The following is a 23,028-nucleotide window of genomic DNA, read 5'->3' as shown; positions in this document are numbered from 1 at the left end:
GAGAGATGTGTAATCAGACCTCACACTGCTGTGCTCTGTGCTCTCTGCAGCCAGTGTTATGTATTGTCCCTGGAGAGATGTGTAATCAGTCCTCACACTGCTGTGCTCTGTGCTCTCTGCAGCCAGTGCTATGTACTGTCTCTGCAGAGATGTGTAATCAGACCTTTGTGAATGTTGTTAGTAGAAGCAGGACTGTGAAATGTGGATTTATATTCCAGGATTGTAGCTTCTCCTAGAGCACTGGAGCTATGTTTAATTCTCCGGGGCTTCTAACAGGAATTGAAGTTGAGTGCAGAATCATAAATCCATATACACAGGGGTGGGATGAGAAGCAGGACGGCGAGACACTCTTACATGCTCAGATGCTCTTCCTCCACAGTGTTACACTGTGACACAGACTAATGCACTGATATATAGAGAGGGACCTTCTCAGAGGTTATTTATGTTAATTATTGAAACTATTATTATTATAAATGTTATTATTTTTATTATTATGGAGACGATTATTAATAATAGCATAAATAATAATAATCATCTCAATAATAATAATAATAGTCTCAATAATTACAATAATTTCTGAGAAGATCCCTCCCTATATACCAAGGCAGTAAATCTGTGTCACAGTGTAACAATAGTCATAGTTCTTAGTTACCAAAATTCTACACCTAGATGATCACAGAGGCTACGCGTGCCGCCATTTTGTCCGTCTTTCCCTTTCACAAATGTTGGGAGGTATGCTATAAGCTACTGAGGCTGGCACTGTGATTATTGAATACTGTGTGGGGGCAATATGACTATAAGCTACTGTGTGGGGGGCAATATGACTATAAGCTACTGTGTGGGGGGCAATATGACTATAAGCCACTGTGTGGGGGGCAATATGACTATAAGCTACTGTGTGGGGGGCAATATGACTATAAGCTACTGTGTGGCGGGCAGAATGACTATGAGCTACTGTGTGGGGGCAATATGACTATAAGCTACTGTATGGGGGGCAATATGACTATAAGCTACTGTGTGGGGGCAATATGACTATAAGCTACTGTGTGGGGGCAATATGACTATAAGCTACTGTGTGGGGGCAATATGACTATAAGCTACTGTGTGGGGGCAATATGACTATAAGCTACTGTGTGGGGGGCAATATGACTATAAGCTACTGTGTGGGGGCAATATGACTATAAGCTACTGTGTGGGGGCAATATGACTATAAGCTACTGTGTGGGGGGCAATATGACTATAAGCTACTGTGTGGGGGCAATATGACTATAAGCTACTGTGTGGGGGCAATATGACTATAAGCTACTGTGTGGGGGGCAATATGACTATAAGCTACTGTGTGGGGGCAATATGACTATAAGCTACTGTGTGGGGGCAATATGACTATAAGCTACTGTGTGGGGGGCAATATGACTATAAGCTACTGTGTGGGGGCAATATAACTATAAGCTACTGTGTGGGGGGCAATATGACTATAAGCTACTGTGTGGGGGCAATATGACTATAAGCTACTGTGTGGGGGCAATATGACTATAAGCTACTGTGTGGGGGCAATATGACTATAAGCTACTGTGTGGGGGGCAATATGACTATAAGCTACTGTGTGGGGGCAATATGACTATAAGCTACTGTGTGGGGGGCAATATGACTATGAGCTACTGTGTGGGGGCAATATGACTATAAGCTACTGTGTGGGGGGCAATATGACTAAAAGCTACTGTGTGGGGGGCAATATGACAATAAGCTACTGTGTGGGGGGCAAAATGACTATAAGCTACTGTGTGGGGGGCAATATGACTATAAGCTACTGTGTGGGGGCAATATGACTATAAGCTACTGTGTGGGGGCAATATGACTATAAGCTACTGTGTGGGGGGCAATATGACTATAAGCTACTGTGTGGGGGGCAATATGACTATAAGCTACTGTGTGGGGGCAATATGACTATAAGCTACTGTGTGGGGGGCAATATGACTATAAGCTACTGTGTGGGGGGCAATATGACTATAAGCTACCGTGTGGGGGGCAATATGACTATAAGCTACCGTGTGGGGGGCAATATGACTATAAGCTACCGTGTGGGGGGCAATATGACTATAAGCTACTGTGTGGGGGGCAATATGACTATAAGCTACTGTGTGGGGGGCAATATGACTATAAGCTACTGTGTGGGGGCAATATGACTATAAGCTACTGTGTGGGGGGCAGAATGACTATAAGCTACTGTGTGGGGGGCAATATGACTATAAGCTACTGTGTGGGGGGCAGAATGACTATAAGCTACTGTGTGGGGGGCAGAATGACTATAAGCTACTGTGTGGGGGGCAATATGACTATGAGCTACTGTGTGGCGGGCAGAATGACTATGAGCTACTGTGTGGGGGGCAGAATGACTATAAGCTACTGTGTGGGGGCAATATGACTATGAGCTACTGTGTGGCGGGCAGAATGACTATAAGCTACTGTGTGGGGGGCAATATGACTATAAGCTACTGTGTGGGGGGCAGAATGACTATGAGCTACTGTGTGGGGGGCAGAATGACTATAAGCTACTGTGTGGGGGGCAATATGACTATAAGCTACTGTGTGGGGGGCAATATGACTATAAGCTACTGTGTGGGGGGCAGAATGACTATGAGCTACTGTGTGGGGGGCAATATGACTATAAGCTACTGTGTGGGGGGCAGAATGACTATGAGCTACTGTGTGGGGGGCAGAATGACTATAAGCTACTGTGTGGCGGGCAGAATGACTATGAGCTACTGTGTGGCGGGCAGAATGACTATGAGCTACTGTGTGGGGGGCAGAATGACTATGAGCTACTGTGTGGGGGGCAGAATGACTATAAGCTACTGTGTGGGGGGCAATATGACTATAAGCTACTGTGTGGGGGGCAATATGACTATAAGCTACTGTGTGGGGGGCAGAATGACTATGAGCTACTGTGTGGGGGGCAATATGACTATAAGCTACTGTGTGGGGGGCAGAATGACTATGAGCTACTGTGTGGGGGGCAGAATGACTATGAGCTACTGTGTGGGGGCACTGTAACTATATTGACTAATGTTAGGGATTTGTTACAATTTGGATAATGTGTGGGTGATATTTGCTTCATGATACAATCCTGAATATCTGGGACAGCCCATTAGCGGGGGCCATGCTGGTGTGTGACTCTCCAGGGGGTCCGCACATGGCTGTGGCCCCTGATGACATTTATCCCCCTGTGACATGTGACCGGAGCAGCTGTGGGATCTCCTGGCAGTGCTGGACTCCATATGATATCCAGGTCACATGATGTTTCAGGGTGATCTGAGGCCGGGCATGTGGGGACACCCCGAGGCCGCTGTCCGCCAGGAGCTGATACCACAGCGGGAGACTCCTTTATCCGACACCTACCTGCAAAACTGGGACAAGCGCTTCACTGCCCCCGCAGCAACATCCATCATACAATCCCCCAGGGCCAGTTTGGGATTTCTCAGATAAACGAGTGAATCTTAAAAGGGCGCAGGGTTTCAGGGCATCACAAAATATTAACCCCATCACTTCCAAACACATAGAGGGTGACACAGGAGCGGGCACATAGCGGGCAACAAACCCAAGTGCTAAAGTTCAGGCAGATGTAAGACCTTCCCTGATCCCAAAACATCTCCCTGTAGAGATCCAGACATTTCTGACAGGACACGAATGAAGAATTGAAAGAGATGATAGGAAGAGGGACAAGGAGACCCCCGAATATTGGAGGGGCGCAGGAGCGACTGCGGGTAAAAATTCTATCCATGTAATAGTCTCATATCTATCTCTATTATATCTCTATCTAGTTTTATTCTTGTACATAGGGGCAGTATTATAGTAGTTATATTCCTGTACATAGGGGGCAGTATTATAGTAGTTATATTCCTGTACATAGGGGGCAGTATTATAGTAGTTATATTCCTGTACATAGGGGGCAGTATTATAGTAGTTATATTCCTGTACATAGGGGGCAGTATTATAGTAGTTATATTCCTGTACATAGGGGGCAGTATTATAGTAGTTATATTCCTGTACATAGGGGGCAGTATTATAGTAGTTATATTCTTGTACATAGGGGGCAGTATTATAGTAGTTATATTCTTGTACATAGGGGGCAGTATTATAGTAGTTATATTCCTGTACATAGGGGGCAGTATTATAGTAGTTATATTCCTGTACATAGGGGGCAGTATTATAGTAGTTATATTCTTGTACATAGGGGGCAGTATTATAGTAGTTATATTCTTGTACATAGGGGCAGTATTATAGTAGTTATATTCCTGTACATAGGGGGCAGTATTATAGTAGTTATATTCTTGTACATAGGGGGCAGTATTATAGTAGTTATATTCCTGTACATAGGGGGCAGTATTATAGTAGTTATATTCCTGTACATAGGGGGCAGTATTATAGTAGTTATATTCTTGTACATAGGGGGCAGTATTATAGTAGTTATATTCTTGTACATAGGGGGCAGTATTATAGTAGTTATATTCCTGTACATAGGGGGCAGTATTATAGTAGTTATATTCCTGTACATAGGGGGCAGTATTATAGTAGTTATATTCTTGTACATAGGGGGCAGTATTATAGTAGTTATATTCTTGTACATAGGGGCAGTATTATAGTAGTTATATTCCTGTACATAGGGGGCAGTATTATAGTAGTTATATTCTTGTACATAGGGGGCAGTATTATAGTAGTTATATTCCTGTACATAGGGGGCAGTATTATAGTAGTTATATTCCTGTACATAGGGGGCAGTATTATAGTAGTTATATTCTTGTACATAGGGGGCAGTATTATAGTAGTTATATTCCTGTACATAGGGGGCAGTATTATAGTAGTTATATTCCTGTACATAGGGGGCAGTATTATAGTAGTTATATTCCTGTACATAGGGAGCAGTATTATAGTAGTTATATTCCTGTACATAGCGGGCAGTATTATAGTAGTTATATTCCTGTACATAGGGGGCAGTATTATAGTAGTTATATTCCTGTACATAGGGGGCAGTATTATAGTAGTTATATTCTTGTACATAGGGGGCAGTATTATAGTAGTTATATTCCTGTACATAGGGGGCAGTATTATAGTAGTTATATTCTTGTACATAGGGGGCAGTATTATAGTAGTTATATTCTTGTACATAGGGGGCAGTATTATAGTAGTTATATTCCTGTACATAGGGAGCAGTATTATAGTAGTTATATTCTTGTATACATGAGCATAAATATTTCCTATGCAGTTACATATTGTATGTACATGCATTGCTGCTCGGTGTCTGGCCATCACAGCTGTATTGTGTAGACCCCTCTGTTCTGAATCTCTACATTCTTGGTGACACTTGATAAGACAATGTAATTTGCCATCCATGTTCTTCAGTAAAGGCAATAGACTGTATGTCACATATAAAAATGTTAGTGTCTTGGTTGCTCCTTTTCTCCACAATTGTAAATCATAGCAATCACTGATATGTGAAGAGGATGCTCTGGATGTCACTCATATTCCTGCTCCGTGATAAACCCTGTCAGTTATGTATACTTCAGGTTTTTTAATGTGTCATAATGCAAACCTGAAAATGTAGATACGACAATTGTGGCTAAATCTGCAAATAAATCAGAGAAAAGGGGCATCATGGGAATAAGTATGTATTTTAGGGTACACTAAAACCCCAGAGCTGCACTCACTATTCTGCTGCTGGTGCAGTCACTGTGTACATACATGACATTACTTATCCTGTACTGATCCTGAGTTACATCCTGTATTATACCCCAGAGCTGCACTCACTATTCTGCTGGTGCAGCCACTGTGTACATACATGACATTACTTATCCTGTACTGATCCTCAGTTACATCCTGTATTATACCCCAGAGCTGCACTCACTATTCTGCTGCTGGTGCAGTCACTGTGTACATACATGACATTACTTATCCTGTACTGATCCCGAGTTACATCCTGTATTATACTCCAGAGCTGCACTCACTATTCTGCTGCTGGTGCAGTCACTGTGTACATACATGACATTACTTATCCTGTACTGATCCTGAGTTACATCCTGTATTATACCCCAGAGCTGCACTCACTATTCTGCTGCTGGTGCAGTCACTGTGTACATACATGACATTACTTATCCTGTACTGATCCTGAGTTACATCCTGTATTATACTCCAGAGCTGCACTCACTATTCTGCTGCTGGTGCAGTCACTGTGTACATACATGACATTACTTATCCTGTACTGATCCTGAGTTACATCCTGTATTATACCCCAGAGCTGCACTCACTATTCTGCTGCTGGTGCAGTCACTGTGTACATACATGACATTACTTATCCTGTACTGATCCTGAGTTACATCCTGTATTATACTCCAGAGCTGCACTCACTATTCTGCTGCTGGTGCAGTCACTGTGTACATACATGACATTACTTATCCTGTACTGATCCTGAGTTACATCCTGTATTATACCCCAGAGCTGCACTCACTATTCTGCTGCTGGTGCAGTCACTGTGTACATACATGACATTACTTATCCTGTACTGATCTTGAGTTACATCCTGTATTATACCCCAGAGCTGCACTCACTATTCTGCTGCTGGTGCAGTCACTGTGTACATACATGACATTACTTATCCTGTACTGATCCTGAGTTACATCCTGTATTATACACCAGAGCTGCACTCACTATTCTGCTGGTGCAGCCACTGTGTACATACATGACATTACTTATCCTGTACTGATCCTGAGTTACATCCTGTATTATACCCCCAGAGCTGCACTCACTATTCTGCTGCTGGTGCAGTCACTGTGCACATACATGACATTACTTATCCTGTACTGATCCTGAGTTACATCCTGTATTATACCCCAGAGCGGCACTCACTATTCTGCTGCTGGTGCAGTCACTGGGCCACATTGATAAAGCAACATGCGCCTGTTTTCAGGTGTAGATCGCACATAAATACAGGTGTAAACTGGTTGCACAAGTATTTATGAATTGTTTGCTCTAGTATTGGGTCGCGGCTGCACACAATACTGGTGCACTAGGTTCATGCACTTTGGGTGCCTGCAGGGTGCGCCAGATTAATGAGGACCGAACTCTGGTATTCATAAATCGGGTGTACCCTGCACGATAGTGAGGCAATCTACACGTTTGGTAAATGTGGCCACTGTGTACAGACATGGCATCACTAGGCATTATAGTAACGCCAACTCTCTTGCCAGACACATACGGTTGGAAGATGAATTTGGGGCTCACATATGTGGGTGTACTTCAAGCCTTGCTGGGTCTTGTACCATGCAGCTCAGCAGTTAGGAGACCCCTGCTCTCTAGACAGTTGCAGGTTCCAGATTATTTATAGCTCCTATAATTACCCTATAGTTTAGTTGCTGTGGATTCTCAAAACATGTAGTAAAATAAGATTCCTAGAAGGTGACTGGTTGCGGATGATTCAGCAATGTGAACACACATTTACAAGGAATCACACAAGAAAGTCACAGCCGCCTCCCACCTTTTATCCTGGAGCAGAGGAGGAGAGTACACAGCCTTATAATCGCCCACATTTATCAAAAATGGTGCAAACGGCACCTTCTTCAGGAATCTGGCGCCCCCTGCAGTGCTCAGACAGAATTCAACAACTTTTTTTGTGCATCTTTAACATGGAGCGTGCAACACAATTCGGTCGGACTCTGCTTGATAAATGTGGCGCGCGGTCCGACTGTGCACCTGAACGCAACTTTTTAGAAAAGTGCAGCCGCGACCCAAATGTGTTGGGGAAACTTCTTAAACAGTTTGCACTGAAAAGAACGTGCAATGTAAGACAGAAAACTGGCGCAAGGTCCATAGTAAACGCGCCCCAACGTGCCAGGAATACAGACAGGAAGGGACTTACATCCATTATCGTTACTGTTTCCCACTTCACACCCTATGGAAAAACCTCCCTCCACACATGTGAACAGCATGTTAAAGGAGACATGGCTTTAAGGGGTTACTGATTTCTCCACGTCTTATGTGACATTTAGGATATGCTCACATGCAGCTGAATGGAGCGAGCGCATGGACCATTCATTTGAATGGGAAAGTCAGAGAAATTTCTTTAAAGGAAACCTACCATTTAGAATGGCAGGGGTAAGCTGTAAGTACCGAGCACCAGCTCAGGGTGAGCTGGTGCCGGTACTTACTTTCGTTAGTGTTATAAACCGCAGCGCCGAAGCGTCTTCTGCTCTAAAGTTTAAAAAGTGTTAAAACCGCGATACCGCGGTTTATAACACTAACGAAAGTAAGTACCGGCACCAGCGATACCGCGGTTTATAACACTAACGAAAGTAAATACCGGCACCAGCTCACCCTGAGCTGGTGCTCGGTACTTACAGCTTACCCCTGCCATTCTAAGTGGTAGGTTTCCTTTAAAGGACATCTACCACCAGGATGAAGGATTGTAAACCAAGTACTGACATACTGATACGCGCCCCCTCTGGCAGGATCTGCTCTTCTTTTAGCTTCTTATGTCTGTGTTTTTACAAACAAAGGCTTTAAGAGTTATGCAAATGAGCCTAAGTGGCTCCAGGCTCCATAGGTGATACTAGTAGAAGAGGTTACAAAGTAATACATGTAGGAACTTTTACAATGTATCATGTGTAAGAAATGTTACAGGTGGCGTCGTTAACCTTCGGCACACCCAGCCTGCTCCATTCAGGTCTATGAGAACCAGCTGTGCATGCTGGGAGTTGTAGTTTTAGCGTATACTGAGCTGTGGAGGTTAATATGGATCATACAACGTAACAGTATACAAATTATAGATTTGCATGTATAAAAAGGTACAATACATCATACATATAATATGCTCCAATGTTCCATGTTAATACCTGTATTTCACCATATCTATATTATTACAATGTACGGTATTACAATTTATTACTCGTTACAGTGTATAGCATACAATGTGTGAATGAATTCTTACAATGTGTAGAATAGGATGGGCCACATGTATCAGTAGTAGTGCTATCTGTACTATGTGCAGTCACTAATGTGGAGGGTGCGACAGATTGAATACTGGTGTCTCCCGCTTTTTTGGTGCATCCTTAACATGGAGCATGTGACACACTTCTGTCGGACTCTGTATGATAAATGTGGTGCGTGGTCCAACTGTGCACTGGAACGCCTAATTCAGTGTAGAATTTTGTGTTGCATCGGGTGTCGGGTGTAAGTGCAGTGTGCGGCACAAAGAGTCACGTGCGCCAAAAATGTGTCTCAGACACTTCTTAAATACCTGTGCATGCACCTGTGTTTGCACTGAAAAGAACGAGCAAAGTCCGACAGAAAATTGGCGCACGGCGCTTAGTAAATGTGGGCCAGAGCATGACACAATTATGTCATACCGCAGTAATAAATGTGGCACACGGTCTGGCTCTGCACGAGAACACCCCTTTTGGTGCAGAGCAGCCGTGACACAAAACTGGCGCAGAAACTTTAAAAAATACATTGCAAGCAGTTTGCACGTTCTTTATAGTGCAAATCAGACTGACAACTAAACACGTCAATGTGTTTGCGCCAGTTTTCTGTATTTATAAAGTGTCTGCACCAGTTTTGTGACGCGGCTGCTGTGTGTCTGAAAAGCCAGAAAAAATGTACATCTAAAGGGGCTGTTACTGCTTAGCCCGAGTTTAGCCACATTTATTACTGACTGCGCCACAATTCTGCAGCATGAACGAATTGCACTAAAATAAAATGGTTCCCGAGAAGCACAGGAGGCGACGGATTCATGAAGACTTGGTGCCACAATTCATTAATCTGGCGCCCCCTGTACGCTACACAGGCAACTGCACATAGTACAGACTGCACTGGTTTTGATAAATGTGTCTCAACGTGTATATGCATTCTTACAATGTATCAGTGCGTCGCATACATTCGCCACATTTATCAAAACTAGTGCGGACTGTACTATGTGCAGTCGCCTGTGGAGTGTACAGGGGGAGCCAGATTCATCAAAACTTGCATTAATCCGCCGCCCCCTGCAATATTTTTTTGTGCACTTTGTTCATGGTGCAAAATTAAGGTGAAGACAGAATTGTGGTGCGCGGTCGGATTAAGCAGCAACAGCCACTTTTGGAGCATATTTTTTCTGTCTTGTCAGACACGGAGCAGCCAGTGCCTTCCTTCTGTGCAAAGTCAGACACAAAACTGTCGCAAAAGCTTTAATAAATGTGGCCCAATGTGCATGAATCCTTACAATGTATCACATGTATGAGGAGCCATTCCAGGACGTACTCCGCAGAGTAATGAGTGATTCCCCCGCAGACGCCAGGCCACTATTCTGCGCTTATTACTAACACAGGTCAATTGACTGACAATTTAACCCAAACAGCAACGCTTATGAGGTCAGCCCGGGTCGTCTATCGCTGCGTTCAGCGCCTACAAGAAATCTAATTGCCTCCCCCACGCATACATCCATATAAGCTGCAGATTCTCCTTCTGCCCATTCATAATTAACCAGCTCCAATCCAATACATAATCGCTAGCGACACCTCCCAGCATAGCGGAAAGCAGGCCCAGCCATAGAAGGGTTAATGCTTACAGGCCTTCCTGTGCTTTTTCACCAGCAATGACACAGTTAACCCCCTGCACACCTGAGAGGACGAGCACGGATCACCCCGACCATTGTCTTACCATCATCTTGCATCCTCTGCAAACAGAGAGTGAGGTTCCTCCTCCAGCCTGGCATGCTGGCACATGTGAGGGGTACGGGCAGCCTGTCCACGGTCTCCGAGACTCAAGGGTGTGTATTTGCAGAAGAGGTGTCTTATTGTATGGCTTAACATTGGGCTGTGGTGTGCCCCATTAATGCACAGGTTGGCATGAGCAATGCACGGTGGTGCGGTCTGGTGATTCCTGGTGTCTTCCGCTTTCTATGAAGTAGGGGCACTCGCTCTCATCACCCGTTCTCCTTTGTGCTGGGTGGCACTGGGTGTAGTGAGGGCTCAGAGCTTAGGCTTGCTGCAGAAATACTGGCATTGCCCACATCAGAGATGACCAGTGCATCTATATACAGCGGACAGCCACTGCTTCCCACTGGACCCGGGCTCGGCTAGCATCCTCCCCCTGCCTCCTTCAATAGCCACCTGAACAACGCATCCCAGACAGTAAGGAGCATACTAAACGGGCTGGGATCTGAGGGGAGTCTGACAGGAGCAGCTGATGAGTGCCCTCTGGCATTTCCCAAGGGCTACATACTGATACATGCCAGGGAGGGCAGGCATTCCCTCTCCATGTAAATCTATGGCAACAACTGAGCCGGGGGAAGAGACAAGTCTAAATATAATAGAGGGAGGGGGCTCCGTGCCCCCTGTAATACAATAGTACGACCCGATTCCCAGGAACAGATAGGTTTGCTGTCTATTATGTGGATAGTCACTTCCAGGGGGCGGCTAATGCGAGTAATCATAGTATTACGTAGCATTGTGATACCTGATGCAGGAATGTCATCTGTGTCCTATTACACATAAGGGTTATTGGCTGCAGAGCTGACACTCTACAGCGCTATTCCCACTGCAATCATAAGAAAGATAACACAGTGTAATATAATTGATACATATTGCACAAGTTAAAATGTTGCTAATATATTGTATGTGTGCTGTATATACTACTAGCAATATAAATATTATGAAAGATGGGTATAATGGCACATTCAGGCAGAACTTATGACATGGTGTAATTAGTGCAAAGACTAATATAGAAAGGGTAAGACGATAACATGTAGCAAATAGAGGACACAGGGAATTCCTTCTTATCCGATAAGACTGCATTCACATGGTGCAGTAATAACACCCTGAGAAGTAACTGCACAGGTTTTGATACAAATTTACTTACAATGTGAAATCAAAAATCACATGAAAAATTGAATTTATTTCATGCAATTTATTTATTTATTTTTTTACTATAATGTGTAAGTGACAAGATACTGGGCAACAGAGCTGACAATCTTATGCACACGGAAAAAGGAGTCCCTATAGGGGACATATTACAGATACATTGGGGCAGATTTACTTACCCGGTCCGTTCGCGATCCAGCGGCGCGTTCTCTGCGCTGGATTCGGGTCTGACCGGGATTCATTAAGGCAGTTCCTCCGACGTCCACCAGGTGGTGCTGCTGCGCTGAAGAGCATCAGAACGCACTCAAGTTCACCGGCCTATTCCTAGTGAAGGTAAGTGCAAGCTCCACGAAACATTTTTTGTTTCAAATGCGGCGGTTTTTCCGAATCCGTCGGGTTTTCGTTCGGCCACGCCCCCCCATTTCCGTCGCGTGCATGCCAGTGCCGATGCGCCAAAATCCGATCGCATGCGCCAAAATCCCGGGGCAATTCAGGGGAAATCGTCGCAAATCGGAAATGTTCGAGTAACACGTCGGGAAAACGTGAATCGGGCCCTTAGTAAATGACCCCCATAGACTCTCAATCTGCTTCCTTATGCGTCTTTCTTTTTAATCTTTTCTGGTTTCTGAAACCCATCAAACTGCATCTGTACTGAGCTGCAGAGCTGACAATCGACATCATGCATTAGAACCTGGAATACCTATAGTACTATATTAGTGACCTATATATAGTGGCATAACTTGACACTGTTGGTTACCAGTGCAAAGTCTGTGCCAGCCCCCCCCCGACTATAATGTATGGTTCATAGTACTAGTCTTCTCATATGGGAAAGTAACAGCAGAAGGGCCCCTTAAACCTTTAGGACCCGTTTGCAGCCGCATCCTCTGAACCCCCTCAAGGTACGCCCCTGCCTACATACACTTAATGTGCCGCCCTATGCTTCTAGGGAAAAATACCACCATATGACACCATGAGATGAAAGGTGTGATGCATAAAAGGGCAGGGGCAGCACGGTGGCTCAGTGGTTAGCATTACAGCCTTGCAGCGCTGGGGTTCTAGGTTCAAGTAACAGGGTCAACATCTGCAAAGAGTTTGTATGTTCTCTATGTGTTTGCGTGGGTTTCCTCCGGGTCCCCCGGTTTCCTCCCACACTCCAAATACTGGTAGGCTGATTAGATTGTGAGCCCGATGGGGACAGGGATTGATTTGGCAAGATCTGTGCAGCGCTGCGGAATATGTGTGCGCTATATAAATAAAGGAATTATTATTATTAATACAGTTAGATAGGTTAGTATAGGAGCCATAGGTGGATCACGAGGTGAGGGGCATTCTGAGTGCTCTGGTCACAAATACACACAATAAATTGGTAAATTGCTGCAAAATGTGAACGAAACCACAACAAGTGGAGCAGCCATGGCACAAGACGTCCTGATGGTCGTGCGAGGTGTCAGTATGGCAGAGCTGAGAGCGAGGCTTACACTCAGCTCCTGATTCAGCCCTGTGCTGCTATTACTAGATGTGGGGGCCGGTCCAAGTGGCGGGGGAGTAGGGGTGTGTACACACCAAGCATCAGAAATATCACAGCGTCTGGAGCCTTCACAGAGGCGGCACCTCAGGTGTAAAAGAGGCTAGAAAACAGCTCTAGAATCAGATGAGTGTCACCACTGCTCATGGGTTGGGTCTGGGATTGCAAATATTTTTTATTTTTAAATGTCGTTTTAAAAATATTTATTAATAAAATAAAACATTATAATTTCATATATTTGCTATAGGAGAGAGTAGAGCTGGACTGTAATACCAGACACAGCCTATGGCCAGGAGGGGCGCTGTTTCCAGATCACCAGCAGACTCCTCTAGCACTGGACAACCGCTTTAACCCTTTAAATGCTGCAGCCATTTATACATCAATGGTCCCAGGGAGAAAGTAGAGCTGAACTGTAATACCAGACACAGCCTATGGCCAGGAGGGGCGCTGTTTCCAGATCACCAGCAGACTCCTCTAGCACTGGACAACCGCTTTAACCCTTTAAATGCTGCAGCCATTTATACATCAATGGTCCCAGGGAGAAAGTAGAGCTGAACTGTAATACCAGACACAGCCTATGGCCAGGAGGGGCGCTGTTTCCAGATCACCAGCAGACTCCTCTAGCACTGGACAACCGCTTTAACCCTTTAAATGCTGCAGCCATTTATACATCAGTGGTCCCCAGGATTAGATGTGAAATTCTGGCACAATGTGATTGAGCGGTCAGTGCTCATGACACCCTCCCTAGTTCCTATAGTCACAATCCCTGGCTGCTCCCCCTTATCCAGAGGCCCCCTCAGTAGGTAATGGCCAGTCCTGCCCAGTGCTCATTAGCCGCTTGTCTTTAATTAGCCAGTAATTAGGATGTCAGACACTGGGAAGGCCCGATGCTTCTCCAGACCATCACATCCTTCACCAGTAACCATCCAGATAAAGCAATGCCTTCTAGTACAGTGAGGGAGCAGAGTCACATGACTGCAGGGTCTGACTACACTGGGCCCACTTGTAGTCTGAAAACTGTAGGAAATTTTTTTCCCAACCGTCCTTTTTTAAAGTGGGTCAAAAAATGTGTGTAATATAGGAAAAATTGGGGATCTGGATTGTGGCAACTGCAAGATGGGCCTTTAAAAGGGAACCTGTCTCCAGATTTTACCCCATTCAACCTTGGGTCGGGGATGAAATGTTCTTTCTAGAATTTCTTCTTTTATATGAAATCTCACATGTTTAACTTTAAAAAATCTCCCCCAAAGTCCAAAATGTCATATTTACCTGAGATGAGTCAAGTTTAGAGGCTGGGGGAGCGCAACTTTTATCTTTTGTTCTATAGTACCTAGAAACCTCCTGCTGGTGCCATATTAAAGATAAGAGTCTCCTCTTTCAGATCCCATCAGACTTGTTAACACAGTTATTGACATAGTTTGACCATAGTTAGTATTTGCATTTTGTATCTCCAGTTCTGTAGATCGCAGAACCACAAGCCTGATGATCTGAAAGATGAAATTCCTATCATTAATGTAACACCAGCAGCAAATTCTATATACTAAAGAACCAAAAATAGCGGAGTCTGAACAGACCCTCCCACCTGCAACCTGTAAAATTGACTCATCTCAGGCAAATCTGACTCTTCTCTGCTCTTTCTCTAAGCCTTTGGGGCATTTTCTATAGGTAAATGGGTGAAATTTCATATAAAAATAATTAATCAAAAAATTTGGAACAAGTGCATTCTTCCAGTAAATGTGTACTGATGTGAATATATCGGAGCTCATTTGGTCTTTGTCGCCTTCTAGGTGTCTTCATGTGGTTGCAGCCGATCCCTCGCCCCTTGGGGTCACTTTCCTTGCACATTCAGCAGATTTTCCTTCCTAGTGACTGGAGTTTGCACTAAGGGGCCCCATGTGAATCATAGTCACTCGCCTTCCCTGTACTCCAGTACTGGGTGCACTGGTAGCCTCACATGTACATCCACCATGTCACCACAAGGGGTGCTGTCCTGAATATGTTAATGAATCCTAATGAGCATCTCCAAACCTATCCTAATAATTGAATAATCTCATAGTGATATCTACATGACCAGCCCCAACCCAACCACTAAATATCGATTTTGTGAGGTGTATCAAGAGATCTACATGACGATGGCCATGGCTTCATCCATTCCTGGTTTTGATTGTAAAAATGGCATTAAAAACTTATGAACTGGGGGCTTGGTAAATAGGATGGTAAATAATAGTCATGAGACCCGCTACCCAGCTTTTCCAGGATGTGACATATCTAAGAAATGGCTGATGGTGATGAATCTGCATGTGCAGGGGGGGGGGGTTCTGTATACCGGGGGGTGCTCTTTATACAGAGGCTTGTGGCGTTGCTGCGCATGGTATCAGTGTGCGCTGATACAGAGTCTAATGACTGGAGCTGTCTCGTTACGATTGTTGCACAGAAAAGACATGTCCTCGACTCGTTAAGAGCTCCCCCGAGGGCCCGGGGCCCGGCTGTGACATTGTGGCTGAGGGCAGTGACACTACATCAACCCCAGTGGGATGCAACGCCTCTGCTCATCCTTCTGCTGTGCTACCATGAGCCCCACTGTACAGTATACAGCTCAGCATTAACCCTTATGGTCCTGGGTATGGGGCCGCAGCATTGGTGTATACAGCTCAGCATTAACCCTTATGGTCCTGGGTATGGGGCCGCAGCATTGGTGTATACAGCTCAGCATTAACCCTTATGGTCCTGGGTATGGGGCCGCAGCATTGGTGTATACAGCTCAGCATTAACCCTTAGGGTCCTGGGTATGGGGCCGCAGCATTGGTGTATACAGCTCAGCATTAACCCCTATGGTCCTGGCTATGGGGCCGCAGCATTGGTGTATACAGCTCAGCATTAACCCCTATGGTCCTGGGTATGGGGCCGCAGCATCAGTGTATACAGCTCAGCATTAACCCTTATGGTCCTGGGTATGGGGCCGCAGCATCGGTGTATACAGCTCAGCATTAACCCCTATGGTCCTGGCTATGGGGCCGCAGCATTGGTGTATACAGCTCATCATTAACCCTTATGGTCCTGGCTATGGGGCCGCAGCACTGGTGTATACAGCTCAGCATTAACCCCTATGGTCCTGGCTATGGGGCCGCAGCATTGGTGTATACAGCTCAGCATTAACCCTTATGGTCCTGGCTATGGGGCCGCAGCATTGGTGTATACAGCTCAGCATTAACCCTTATGGTCCTGGCTATGGGGCCGCAGCATTGGTGTATACAGCTCAGCATTAACCCTTATGGTCCTGGGTATGGGGCCGCAGCATCAGTGTATACAGCTCAGCATTAACCCTTATGGTCCTGGGTATGGGGCCGCAGCATTGGTGTATACAGCTCATCATTAACCCTTATGGTCCTGGGTATGGGGGCCGCAGCATTGGTGTATACAGCTCAGCATTAACCCCTATGGTCCTGGCTATGGGGCCGCAGCATTGGTGTATACAGCTCAGCATTAACCCTTATGGTCCTGGCTATGGGGCCGCAGCATTGGTGTATACAGCTCAGCATTAACCCTTATGGTCCTGGGTATGGGGCCGCAGCATTGGTGTATACAGCTCAGCATTAACCCTTATGGTCCTGAGTATGGGGGCCGCAGCATTGGTGTATACAGCTCAGCATTAACCCCTATGGTCCTGGCTATGGGGCCGCAGCATTGGTGTATACAGCTCAGCATTAACCCTTATGGTCCTGGGTATGGGGCCGCAGCATTGGTGTATACAGCTCAGCATTAACCCTTATGGTCCTGGCTATGGGGCCGCAGCATTGGTGTATACAGCTCAGCATTAACCCTTATGGTCCTGGGTATGGGGCCGCAGCATTGGTGCATACATCTCATCATTAACCCTTATAGTCCTGGGCATGGGGCCGCAGCATTGGTGCATACAGCTCATCATTAACCCTTATGGTCCTGGGTATGGGGCCACAGCATCGGTGTATACAGCTCAGCATTAACCCTTATGGTCCTGGGTATGGGGCCGCAGCATCAGTGTATACAGCTCAGCATTAACCCTTATGGTCCTGGGTATGGGGCCGCAGCATCAGTGTATACAGCTCAGCATTAACCCTTATGGTCCTGGGTATGGGGCCGCAGCACTGGTGTATACAGCTCAGCATTAACCCCTATGGTCCTGGCTATGGGGCCGCAGCATTGGTGTATACAGCTCAGCATTAACCCTTATGGTCCTGGGTATGGGGCCGCAGCATTGGTGTATACAGCTCAGCATTAACCCTTATGGTCCTGGCTATGGGGCCGCAGCATTGGTGTATACAGCTCAGCATTAACCCCTATGGTCCTGGCTATGGGGCCGCAGCATTGGTGCATACAGCTCAGCATTAACCCCTATGGTCCTGGGTATGGGGCCGCAGCATCAGTGTATACAGCTCAGCATTAACCCTTATGGTCCTGGGTATGGGGCCGCAGCATCGGTGTATACAGCTCAGCATTAACCCCTATGGTCCTGGCTATGGGGCCGCAGCATTGGTGTATACAGCTCATCATTAACCCTTATGGTCCTGGCTATGGGGCCGCAGCACTGGTGTATACAGCTCAGCATTAACCCCTATGGTCCTGGCTATGGGGCCGCAGCATTGGTGTATACAGCTCAGCATTAACCCTTATGGTCCTGGCTATGGGGCCGCAGCATTGGTGTATACAGCTCAGCATTAACCCTTATGGTCCTGGCTATGGGGCCGCAGCATTGGTGTATACAGCTCAGCATTAACCCTTATGGTCCTGGGTATGGGGCCGCAGCATCAGTGTATACAGCTCAGCATTAACCCTTATGGTCCTGGGTATGGGGCCGCAGCATTGGTGTATACAGCTCATCATTAACCCTTATGGTCCTGGGTATGGGGGCCGCAGCATTGGTGTATACAGCTCAGCATTAACCCCTATGGTCCTGGCTATGGGGCCGCAGCATTGGTGTATACAGCTCAGCATTAACCCTTATGGTCCTGGCTATGGGGCCGCAGCATTGGTGTATACAGCTCAGCATTAACCCTTATGGTCCTGGGTATGGGGCCGCAGCATTGGTGTATACAGCTCAGCATTAACCCTTATGGTCCTGAGTATGGGGGCCGCAGCATTGGTGTATACAGCTCAGCATTAACCCCTATGGTCCTGGCTATGGGGCCGCAGCATTGGTGTATACAGCTCAGCATTAACCCTTATGGTCCTGGGTATGGGGCCGCAGCATTGGTGTATACAGCTCAGCATTAACCCTTATGGTCCTGGCTATGGGGCCGCAGCATTGGTGTATACAGCTCAGCATTAACCCTTATGGTCCTGGGTATGGGGCCGCAGCATTGGTGCATACATCTCATCATTAACCCTTATAGTCCTGGGCATGGGGCCGCAGCATTGGTGCATACATCTCATCATTAACCCTTATGGTCCTGGGTATGGGGCCACAGCATCGGTGTATACAGCTCAGCATTAACCCTTATGGTCCTGGGTATGGGGCCGCAGCATTGGTGTATACAGCTCATCATTAACCCTTATGGTCCTGGGTATGGGGGCCGCAGCATTGGTGTATACAGCTCAGCATTAACCCTTATGGTCCTGGGTATGGGGCCGCAGCATCAGTGTATACAGCTCAGCATTAACCCTTATGGTCCTGGGTATGGGGCCGCAGCACTGGTGTATACAGCTCAGCATTAACCCCTATGGTCCTGGCTATGGGGCCGCAGCATTGGTGTATACAGCTCAGCATTAACCCTTATGGTCCTGGGTATGGGGCCGCAGCATTGGTGTATACAGCTCAGCATTAACCCTTATGGTCCTGGCTATGGGGCCGCAGCATTGGTGTATACAGCTCAGCATTAACCCTTATGGTCCTGGGTATGGGGCCGCAGCATCAGTGTATACAGCTCAGCATTAACCCTTATGGTCCTGGGTATGGGGCCGCAGCATCAGTGTATACAGCTCAGCATTAACCCTTATGGTCCTGGCTATGGGGCCGCAGCATTGGTGTATACAGCTCATCATTAACCCTTAGGGTCCTGACTATGGGGCCGCAGCATTGGTGCATACATCTCATCATTAACCCTTATGGTCCTGGGTATGGGGCCGCAGCATTGGTGTATACAGCTCATCATTAACCCTTATGGTCCTGGGTATGGGGCCGCAGCATTGGTGTATACATCTCATCATTAACCCTTATGGTCCTGGGTATGGGGCCGCAGCATCGGTGTATACAGCTCAGCATTAACCCTTATGGCCCTGGGTATGGGGTCGCAGCATTGGTGTATACAGCTCATTATTAACCCTTATGGTCCTGGCTATGGGGCCGCAGCATTGGTGTATACAGCTCATCATTAACCCTTAGGGTCCTGACTATGGGGCCGCAGCATTGGTGCATACATCTCATCATTAACCCTTATGGTCCTGGGTATGGGGCCGCAGCATTGGTGTATACAGCTCATCATTAACCCTTATGGTCCTGGGTATGGGGCCGCAGCATTGGTGTATACATCTCATCATTAACCCTTATAGTCCTGGGCATGGGGCCGCAGCATTGGTGCATACATCTCATCATTAACCCTTATGGTCCTGGCTATGGGGCCGCAGCATCGGTGTATACAGCTCAGCATTAACCCTTATGGTCCTGGGTATGGGGCCGCAGCATCAGTGTATACAGCTCAGCATTAACCCTTATGGTCCTGGGTATGGGGCCGCAGCATCAGTGTATACAGCTCAGCATTAACCCTTATGGTCCTGGGTATGGGGCCGCAGCATCGGTGTATACAGCTCAGCATTAACCCCTATGGTCCAGGCTATGGGGCCGCAGCATTGGTGTATACAGCTCAGCATTAACCCTTATGGTCCTGGGTATGGGGCCGCAGCATTGGTGTATACAGCTCAGCATTAACCCTTATGGTCCTGGCTATGGGGCCGCAGCATTGGTGTATACAGCTCAGTATTAACCCTTATGGTCCTGGGTATGGGGCCGCAGCATTGGTGTATACATCTCATTATTAACCCTTATGGTCCTGGCTATGGGGCCGCAGCATTGGTGTATACAGCTCATCATTAACCCTTATGGTCCTGGCTATGGGGCCGCAGCATTGGTGTATACAGCTCATCATTAACCCTTATGGTCCTGGCTATGGGGCCACAGCATTGGTGTATACAGCTCAGCATTAACCCTTATGGTCCTGGCTATGGGGCCACAGCATTGGTGTATACATCTCATCATTAACCCTTATGGTCCTGGGTATGGGGCCGCAGCATTGGTGTATACATCTCATCATTAACCCTTAGGGTCCTGACTATGGGGCCGCAGCATTGGTGTATACATCTCATCATTAACCCTTATGGTCCTGGGTATGGGGCCGCAGCATTGGTGTATACAGCTCAGCATTAACCCTTATGGTCCTGGCTATGGGGCCGCAGCATTGGTGTATACAGCTCAGCATTAACCCCTATGGTCCTGGCTATGGGGCCGCAGCATTGGTGTATACAGCTCATCATTAACCCTTATAGTCCTGGGCATGGGGCCGCAGCATTGGTGTATACAGCTCATCATTAACCCTTATGGTCCTGGGTATGGGGCCGCAGCATCGGTGTATACAGCTCATCATTAACCCTAATGGTCCTGGGTATGGGGCCGCAGCATTGGTGTATACAGCTCATCATTAACCCTTATGGTCCTGGGTATGGGGCCGCAGCATTGGTGTATACATCTCATCATTAACCCTTATGGTCCTGGCTATGGGGCCGCAGCATTGGTGTATACAGCTCATCATTAACCCTTATGGTCCTGGCTATGGGGCCGCAGCATTGGTGTATACAGCTCATCATTAACCCTTATAGTTCTGGGCATGGGGCCGCAGCATTGGTGTATACAGCTCATCATTAACCCTTATAGTTCTGGGCATGGGGCCGCAGCATTGGTGTATACAGCTCATCATTAACCCATATGGTCCTGGGTATGGGGCCGCAGCATCAGTGTATACAGCTCATCATTAACCCTAATGGTCCTGGGTATGGGGCCGCAGCATTGGTGTATACATCTCATCATTAACCCTTATGGTCCTGGGTATGGGGCCGCAGCATTGGTGTATACAGCTCATCATTAACCCTTATGGTCCTGGGTATGGGGCCGCAGCATTGGTGTATACATCTCATCATTAACCCTTATGGTCCTGGCTATGGGGCCGCAGCATTGGTGTATACAGCTCATCATTAACCCTTATGGTCCTGGGTATGGGGCCGCAGCACTGGTGTATACAGCTCAGCATTAACCCTTATGGTCCTGGCTATGGGGCCGCAGCATTGGTGTATACAGCTCAGCATTAACCCTTATGGTCCTGGCTATGGAGCCGCAGCATTGGTGTATACAGCTCATCATTAACCCTTATGGCCCTGGGTATGGGGTCGCAGCATTGGTGTATACAGCTCATTATTAACCCTTATGGTCCTGGCTATGGGGCCGCAGCATTGGTGTATACAGCTCATCATTAACCCTTATAGTCCTGGGTATGGGGCCGCAGCATTGGTGTATACAGCTCATCATTAACCCTTAGGGTCCTGACTATGGGGCCGCAGCATTGGTGCATACATCTCATCATTAACCCTTATGGTCCTGGGTATGGGGCCGCAGCATTGGTGTATACAGCTCATCATTAACCCTTATGGTCCTGGGTATGGGGCCGCAGCATTGGTGTATACATCTCATCATTAACCCTTAACACCTATGGTCCTGGGTATGGGGCCGCAGCATTGTGTATACATCTCATCATTAACCCTTATGGTCCTGGGTATGGGGCCACAGCATTGGTGTATACATCTCATCCTTAACCCTTGTGGTCCTGGGTATGGGGCCGCAGCATTGGTGTATACATCTCATCCTTAACCCTTGTGGTCCTGGGTATGGGGCCGCAGCATCTGTGTATACATCTGATCATTAACCCTTAACACCTATGATCCTGGGTATGGGGCCGCAGCATTGTTGTATACATCTGATCATTAACCCTTAACACCTATGATCCTGGGTATGGGGCCGCAGCATTGTTGTATACATCTGATCATTAACCCTTAACACCTATGGTCCTGGGTATGGGGCCGCAGCATTGGTGTATACATCTGATCATTAACCCTTAACACCTATGGTCCTGGGTATGGGGCCGCAGCATTGGTGTATACATCTGATCATTAACCCTTAACACCAATGGTCCTGGGTATGGGGTCGCAGCATTGGTGTATACATCTGCAGCTGACCCTAGTCACTTCAATGGGATCTTTAGTTTGAATGAAAAGGAATTACACCGGCCTTAACTCATTTATGTTTCAACCCCCAAATTCTCAAAATCTCTCCTTACTGTCACCTACTTGTTTGCATCTAGAATCTAAAATCTAACACTTCTCACAGGTTGTAGTATCCATTGTATAGAATCATGTCTGCAGCTCTGATACATTTGTTACAATGTATAGGTTAGACATGAAGACTATGTAGCAGCCAACAAATATCCTAAAAATGGAGGCTGATGTGTAAGCAGTTATCAGGCTGGATCGTCGCTCATATTTCTCACAGCAGGTTGTGACCATGAGACCTTTGGACCTCTGCTTCTATATTGGGGATGTCCCAAG

At 46.7% G+C, this 23,028-nt stretch overlaps 1 protein-coding gene across 4 annotated transcripts in view; it reads right to left on the bottom strand.

Moving 5' to 3' along the window:
• GRIP2 (glutamate receptor interacting protein 2) overlaps positions 1-23,028 on the bottom strand; it is a 219,918-nt gene that overhangs the window by 158,292 nt on the left and 38,598 nt on the right. Inside the window, exon 1 of one of the 4 annotated variants that reach the window (XM_072128338.1) lies at positions 10,681-11,142. The exons of the other annotated variants lie outside the window; for them this stretch is intronic. Within the exon in view, the coding sequence (XP_071984439.1) occupies positions 10,681-10,735 (55 nt within the window). The 5' untranslated portion in view covers positions 10,736-11,142. Of the gene's footprint in view, positions 1-10,680; positions 11,143-23,028 lie in introns of those variants that run through there. 4 annotated transcript variants of the gene reach the window in all.

This window comes from Engystomops pustulosus, chromosome 10, assembly GCF_040894005.1.
Source record: "Engystomops pustulosus chromosome 10, aEngPut4.maternal, whole genome shotgun sequence".
Taxonomy (NCBI): Eukaryota; Metazoa; Chordata; class Amphibia; order Anura; family Leptodactylidae; genus Engystomops; species Engystomops pustulosus.
The sequence above is the reverse complement of the archived record's forward strand: the minus strand, read 5'-3'. Positions and strand labels throughout refer to the sequence as shown.